Source organism: Mizuhopecten yessoensis, unplaced genomic scaffold, assembly GCF_002113885.1.
Source record: "Mizuhopecten yessoensis strain PY_sf001 unplaced genomic scaffold, ASM211388v2 scaffold8123, whole genome shotgun sequence".
Classification (NCBI taxonomy): Eukaryota; Metazoa; Mollusca; class Bivalvia; order Pectinida; family Pectinidae; genus Mizuhopecten; species Mizuhopecten yessoensis.
In genome coordinates, this window is record NW_018407390.1 from 1,561,517 (window position 1) to 1,569,875 (window position 8,359).

Below are 8,359 nucleotides of genomic sequence, written 5' to 3' on the forward strand. Positions count from 1 at the left end.
ATATACTAGCATAAGTTGCATAATTATATTATTGACCGCTCGTTATAGATGATCTGAAAATTAATACTTTTTATTGTAACCTTCCTAACCGCTTGGGCGATATTAATCATATCATTATACAAGGACGATGAAGTTTTTTTCGGCTGACAATATTATGTATAATCGACTAAACATATCTATTCAATTATTTTTGGTATTATATATACTGTTGGAACTGTTTAACTATCTTGTATGTACAACATAATATCTCATTGTGGTACTTATAGCTTACCATCGTGTACGTACAAGAAAGTATCTTCATACAGCATACTATTGTGTACGTAGTAATAAGTTGTACGTACCAGAATGAGATGATATGCTGTACTTACAAGTATGATAATTTTAAATTAAATTTAAAGGTGACGCGTATGTGCCTCCTAAGTTGTAACATTTTAACCAGATAGCTTAGCAAATGTACCACTGTTGGTAATATGCACGCCCTTACATGAGTTATTCAGCGTGGACAATTGTCTACACTAGTGAATTAGTCAACAATTATAAAACGCGATACTATATAGCTAGTGGTTTTGGGTGTCGCACTGATTTGAACTTATCAGTTTGTTTAGCAACTTAGTGATGCCATGAGTAACTCATTAATTAAACAGCAACGATGTTATGGTGTTATTTGTTCTTTTGTACGACAAAATTTTACATAAAGTACTGTACTGTAGGTTAAATGTCTGAAGACTAGATATTGTGCGTCCCTACATTTATTTTTTGACGGTGGACCTCTCGTATCCCCCTTGCGGGCGCGACGCCAAATTAGGTAATAATGAACAAGCCCCCTGTGGATTCATACATTTGTCATCACCAGGTTGCCCCTATAATAATACCATCTGACTTCTAAAAACCGCTGTTGATAGAGAATTTAAACCGAAACTTTAATTTTCTTTCCAGTACACAAAAAATGTCTTTGGGCCATATTTAAAATAGGTTTTTTTCTTCTTGTTAATTAAACATAAAAACAATCCTCAGTCAGAACACGGGAAATCGCTTCTGAGACGTTGTAGAAAACACAAAAAAAAAATCCCCTCCCGTACCATCCCCCTCCTCGCGCTACTCGCTCGGGGTGCTGTGATCGGCAGCACACCATTTACTATTGAGAAAAATGTATCGCCCCCCCCCCCCCCCCCCCCCCCCCCCAACCCCCCCCCCCCCCCCCCCCCCCCCCCTTTAGGAAATCCTGGATCCGCCCCTGATCGCTACCTGTTTATCACCCCCTGGACCCCCTCCACAAGTGGATTCGCGCGTCTACTTAGTCATACTAGGACATTCCAGAGATTGAAGTTACCAACTCCCCACAAATGTCTCGTTTGGAACACTATGAACCCTCGATACGGCATCAAATAGGATATCGATAGAGTTTCCACCTCAAAGCAGATTTACAAGTTTGTATTTTAGATGGCCAAAGGCTCATGAAATCAACAATATCTAGACTCGTATAATAAACCTCGCAAAGAATAGAACAGCAGGTTCTCTGACCCGAGGTAATACGGCTGCCCTACACCTGCCTAAGATGTCGGTATTGTCCCTTCCCTAGCACTCTCTCAGCGCAGGTTTCATTTGTACTGCCTAACATCCCATTTTAACGTGTTGACCTTTAATAGATACAGAACAAGATGTGTCTGGGTATATCGACTGATGAGTGTATTTCTTGGCATGTACGTGTATACTTTGTATTATAATTTACTTATGTATCTGTCGTTATTATATATTTTTTTTAAAGTATGAAACATTGGTTTTAAATAAGATTGAATTTGTTTAGGAAAATGTCCAGAAACGATACAGTAATATATGAGCACGTGTACTTTGTGAGCCCCGCCAACGTAGACCTTTGTCATAGGTTATGTGTTAAAAGTATCATCAATTATACACAAGTGTGATGAATTTATAACGCCATAAAACTAATGACACGTGCTTGTTTACATCGCCATGAACATGATGCATGCGTGTTTGTGTGAAGAGACGCAATGTTCAACACAATAAACATTCATTGGAAAATAATAATTTTAATAACAAAGTACATGCTGTGTTTAAACCTCGACAAGTCTCGGGTAAGACATTTAAACATCACTTGGGTTGATATTTTGCTTTTGCGCAACACATCCAAATTTCATCCTAGAGAGACAAAACACTGCAGTCGCGTTTTTTCTATGACGTTACAATGACAGCAGTTGAATGACGTCACTTTTTATAATCACTTTACGTCAAACTATAGCTGGATGCGCATGACGAACAAACTATTATTTTTACCAAAAAAAAAATCTTTTATAGAGATGGGAGAAAGAAAATCATCCGCCACTTTTAGGAAGAGAGAAATAATAATTTCTCTCATGGAGTGAAAGAATGTATTATTCTCTCACCTAGAGATGTACAGTGATATTTCTAAAACGAGAAAGGAATGAAGGATTTCACTGTCACTCTAGCAGGTAGACAATGGAAGGCTACACGCGTGTGCGTCACAGTGAACATGAATGACAATCTGATAACGTCACATTACAGTTGGACGGTGGCGTAGAAACCATTATTTTGCGTTCAAATATCCTAATTAGGTAAAAGAATAATTTCTACCTTTTGGGTTTAGCAAACAAAAAATAACCATCGGAGAAATTTCTGGAACGTCTAACCCTCAAGACTCGTATACCTCGGATTTAGAACATGAATCGTATACCTCGGGTTTAGAACATGAATCGTATACCTCGGGTTTCAATTTCTTTATCAAATTCTCAAGTCAGGGAAAAATGTAATTAGTCTCAGGGATTAAAACGTAGATTCCCCACCATAGTTATACATATATATATTCTACGTCATAATATTGTAACATCGACCAATAGAATCTATCAGTACTTAGGGTGAATTAAGAAGTCAGAGGGTTTTTGAAGTTTAGTTGAGCGGTCTTTCGCTAGGTACAGACAGGTTTAACTTTTCCCTAACAAAAACGGGAATGCACCTGTGAGGGATGGGAGAAATTAAAAGTAATAATCTGAAGATATCAAAATGTTTCATCGTGAGAAATATTCAAAATACTCTCGAGTTGAAGTCAAACTGGTGTTAAACTGCGAAAATCGTAGAGTGTCCATACAGTCCAACTTATCAAATGTCCACTGCCAGCGTACACACAGAGAAAACGGTATTTGGCGAAAATGTTACCCCGTAACGTTGGGTACGGAGCACAGTAAGTAGTTAAGACTGTAGAGACAGAATTAACGACCATGTGTTATTCAACACTATGGACAGAACATGTCTATATATATACATTATATCGGCTGGTAATTGAGGTACGCTAGCTCGGTGCCAGGTACGTTTTCTCACTAATAAAATTACTTAGATTACATAAGGACTGCAGTTATTTCTTTTGTCAAGATATTGTGAGTTAAGGTGTTATCACAATTCACTACAATCAAATCACTGCACACCATTCCTTCTGTTTAGGTACATTAAAAACACCCGTTTTCGCGTGATTGAAAACATTCCTATGTGACCCTATTAATTAGCCTGTCATATACGTACATGCGATGTTGATGTTACAGGATAAATGCACTATAACCGTCAAATCCCTTCGTCTCCCCCTACCGTAAGGGTATGACGGGGTGATATTCCTTATTGTCTAACACAAGACTTGCGTCCAGTTGAGGGATAGTCATTCGTGAATCTCATGCTGAATGTTGACATTTCCTTGGCATAATCAACGTAGGGGATGATTATTTTCTCCCTGTATTGATTTTCTAACTTCAAAATCTAATATTCAATCCTGTGTCTGCAACTAACCTCTCTCATCGAAATATTATTGTGACGTCATAATTTAGGTTGCCCTGACGTCATTTGTTTCTTTTCGCGTGTCATTGTTCATACCCTAGGGGCTGACAGAGAAATCACATCACATCTAAGGGGATGCGAAGAAATCTTGAACAGGTAGACAATTCAGTGATAGGAGGGAGAAAAGGATATTTAACACCGGGAAATGTATGTGGTAACAATCAAGTGACGTTAGGTAATCCAATAATATGACGTCACAACTGCTACAGCATAAATTCTTTTAATTTTGCCGGAAAGATTAAAGATAGAAAACTGTTTGAAATAACATGATTAATAATCTTACGATGGTTAAAAACATTTTAGTTGGCATATTTCTATTTTTTTTGTTATGACATCTAACTACATGTAGTGGACTTAGGTCTTATATAAACAAAATGTATGACATATTTTGAAGATGTGAGAAAATTAAGTAATCGTTCTGGAAATTGACACGAAGCGAAAACATCGCCCCTGACATCACATTACGTGTCCTGGTAAGGAAAGGCTCTATCTCACATTCGTACATAGGTAAGCTATCGATTAATGTCAAGTCCTAATTGGTTTTTGCGAACACGTACGAGATGTNGCGTAAACATTATCTCGATTGTTTACGAAGAACAGATGATATACATTGTAAATGCGGGAACGGGAACGTGATACATATCACATATATTATTGCATAGAGTCAATACAGTATAAAGATCGGCTAACAGGTAAAAATGAAGATCCTACACTTACCTCTCGCCTTTCTTTGCCTTTTGTGTCTTTGGTAATACGTTCTAACCATCCCGAGTGTAATGTGTAACACTCCGACATTTTAAGAGAGCTGGCATTAATCGATGTTATGTCCGTGGTGTACAACCATGTCTGTCTACAGGTATGGCAGAAAGTCCGCTACATACGGTATTGTTCCCCATCCAGGAAGTAAAATATATTCGGTAGCGTACCTGTAACAGATACACCTGTGTACACAGGTGACGCACACATGTATTAAGTGGGGGTTGTGCCTATAGATGAACGCCAAATGAACTCGGAGGAATTGTGCAAAGCTTATTATCTAAATACACAAGCCCCAGTGCGTCCATCGTAAATAACTTATGTATGACGAGAGTTGTCCTACTATTTACATAAGTGTTATTTTAAATACGAAGTTCAAGCTTCGTTGATTTCGAAAACCAGACAAGCAACTTCTGTATGTGTTTCTTAAAATAGAACAGAGAAAGCTCAAACTTCGCCGCTATTTAAATAACGCAGGTCATCTCGATCAATAGAGATAAGTTTGAACTTCCTGGTCCAGTAAAAGGGATGGTATACACAAAAATCTTAAAACTGAAAAACCAAAGTATTTAACGTGTCAACACATATAAAACAGTTTTGAAGAGACGTATTGACGTGAAGGAATTTCAAAACACAGCTAAGTGTCATTTCTACATTTATATATGTTGAGTAATTGATACGTTAGCAACAAATTTAAAGAGTAATTCAATCAGATACGCTTAATTATCTATTTTATACATAGTACTTCACGAGGTGTAAATTAATTTAAAAGTGCTAAAACACTTTTTTTCTGGTGAACCAACTATGCATTATTTCCAACGTCGAAATGCGACTGACATTCATAACTGAAAGTGTTAATTCCACACCCGAGAAGGTCTCATTTTTAGCTCACATGGCCCGAAGCTTATGGCATAGTGCGGCGTCCGTCGTCCGTCCTTCCGGCGTCAACTTTTTACTTTAAACAACTTCTTCTCAATAACCAAAGGGCCTAGGGTGATGATATTTGGCCAGAAGCATGCTGGGATAAAGGGCTTCAAGGTCACGGGGGTCAAATGTCGTAAAATCTTCAAACCACTTCTTCTCAATAACCAAACGGCCGAGGATACTGAAATTGGGCCTGTAGCATGCTGGGATGATGGGCAACCAAGTTTGCTCAAATGAATGTTCTTGACCCACTTTCAACCTAATGGCATTGTTCGACATTCAAGGTCACAGGCGTAATATGTTTAAATCTTTTAATGGGTTCTTATGAATCAGAGACGTTATAATATAATCCTCGGTATATACTGACAAATAAATATTAACCTATAATATAAAATTCAATTTCTTTTGTATATTGCAACCAAACATGACCTCATGGTATTAATCGAACTGAAAATAAATACAAACAAACATATTGTAACTATATCTATAATGGCAATTATCTGGGGAAACAGACTATCACATATATAATACTGAGTTTTGTTTAATAACATAACATAACTGTAACACAGAGTTAAGTTACGCGTTCTAAGGAAGTTATATTATATCAATATGCAGTGTAGACCAAACCATTTATTCGCCCACGATGTACAGTGAAGAACCGACCCCTTATTCACTCACGATGCACAGTGAAGAACCGACCTCTTATTCACTCACGATGTACAGTGCAGAACAAACCCCTTATTCGGCCACGATGTACAGTGTAGAACCAACCTCTTATTCAACCAGGATGTACAGTGTAGAACCAACCCATTATTCACTCGCGATGTACAGTGTAGAACCGACCCCTTATTCACTCACAATATACAGTGTAGAATCAACTCCTTATTCAGCCACGATGTACAGTGTAGAACCAACCCCTTATTCAGCCACTATGAACAGTGTAGAACCAATCCCTTATTCAGTCACGATGTACATGTAGACCAACCCCTTATTCAACCAGGATGTACATGTAGACCAACCCCTTATTCAACCAGGATGTACAGTGTAGAACCAATCCCTAATTCAGTCACGATGTACATGTAGACCAACCCCTTATTCAGCTACGATGTACATGTAGACCAACCCCTTATTCAACCAGGATGTACAATGTAAAACCAACCCCTTACTCACTCACAATGTACAGTATAGAACCAACCCCTTATTCACTCACGATGCACAATGTAGAACCGACCCCTTATTCAGCCACGATGTACAGTGTAGAACCGACCCCTTATTCAGCCACGTACAGTGTAGAACCAACCCCTTATTCAGCCACGATGTAGAAGCAACTCCGTTATTAAAGCCACAATGTACAGTTTAACTTATTTAGGCACAATGTTGTATTGTTTTTTAACGCCTTTCCCTCAGCGGTCCTTGAGTATCCCACAGTGTCATTTCATTGCACACTTTCTGCAAGTGATTCACACCACGAAACCTGTTAAATGTCTTAGGTGACCACACGAAACCAGAAGAACATTTTAGTCACTTTTCGAAACATGTACGATGTCTAAGGTCATACAACTAAACATATGAAATGTCTCATATCACAATAAGAAACATTTACAATCTACGAAACATGTATAATGTCTTAATTGTCATGCTTTGAACTTTCTGTAATACTACGGAACTGAATTAGAAAGTCCGTGATAATACCATCAGCTATAAAAAAAATATCCACACGGTACCTACCAGAATACTAAAAACACTTCTTGTGTCTATGATATGTAGATATCGTATGTGGAGTTTAACAAATTGATGACATCAACAGCTAAGTCCTGGTAATATCTTTGTTTTTCGGAGATTTCTCCTGTACCATCCTGATCTATCCTTCGCATGGCCTTCGTGACCTTGAACCTTCCACTACCGATGACAGAAGGAGTCATGGTGATGGTGACAAGCTGATGTAGTGCCCATTATAATGGAGATAGTGGGCGGTTATCCAAGCCACTAGAGCAGGTAGCTGTTGATGTATCTCCAGTTGTGAAAAGAACATAAGTCGGATGCAGTCTTCGTTGGAAGATCCATGCTTTGAACTTTCCTGGCAGGTCCAACTTGTCGATTGCATGTTGCTGATGCTGCTTTATTTCCATGGGCACTTGATTCGGTTGTCCACAATGGCCGGCCTTCTTGCCAATATTGCCGAGAAAATGTTGTCTTCTATACTAAACAAGGTAATCGTTCTGAATTCCCTGATGTCTTTAAAAAGTCCTTCTCCTTTGTAACAAAACATTCCTCGGCCTTCTGCTAACATAATAGCATCTGTCCATTGTTTCACACTTTACTAGTTACTAAAACTGTCTTCACATCTGTTTTTTGACATTTCTTATAAACTTCTTGGATCTCCTCCTCCCTTGGTTCCTTGGTATCCAGGGTAAATTCTGGATGTTCCTTTGCTTCTAACCGTGGTGGTCGGGTGGTGCATTGGATAAAGCACTAGCCTTTCACCAAGGCGGCCGGGGTTCGATTCCCCGATCATACGTCAAAAAGTCTCGGGTCACCTGCCTGACCTAGTGGGTATCTCCGGGTACTCCGGTTTCCTCCCACTTTAAGACCTCGCGCGCTACGCTAAAATAAGTTGTTTCATAACTATTGTTAAATACGTAAAATTTATAATTCATAATATTGGTGGACAGTCCAAATTGTTGTCCTTCTTGTCATCGCCATGGTTTCCTTCAGATGCTTCTCAAAATCAATTTATTTTTGTCTCATAAAAAAACTGTAATAACCCGACAGTAAAATCAGGTAAGAATTTGTTGATATATTGTTTGAACACAGAAAAGAGGGC

General features: G+C 38.5%; 1 protein-coding gene across 15 annotated transcripts in view; it reads right to left on the bottom strand.

The window, feature by feature from the left end:
* Positions 1-5,022, bottom strand: part of LOC110455056 (nascent polypeptide-associated complex subunit alpha, muscle-specific form-like) — a 78,773-nt gene extending 73,751 nt beyond the window's left edge. For all 15 annotated transcript variants that reach the window (XM_021504974.1, XM_021504975.1, XM_021504987.1 and 12 more), the window contains exon 1: positions 4,573-5,022. In XM_021504974.1, coding sequence (XP_021360649.1) covers positions 4,573-4,650 — 78 coding nt within the window. In that variant the 5' untranslated portion in view covers positions 4,651-5,022. The remainder of the gene's footprint in view (positions 1-4,572) is intronic.
* Between the last annotated feature and the right edge of the window lie 3,337 nt (positions 5,023-8,359).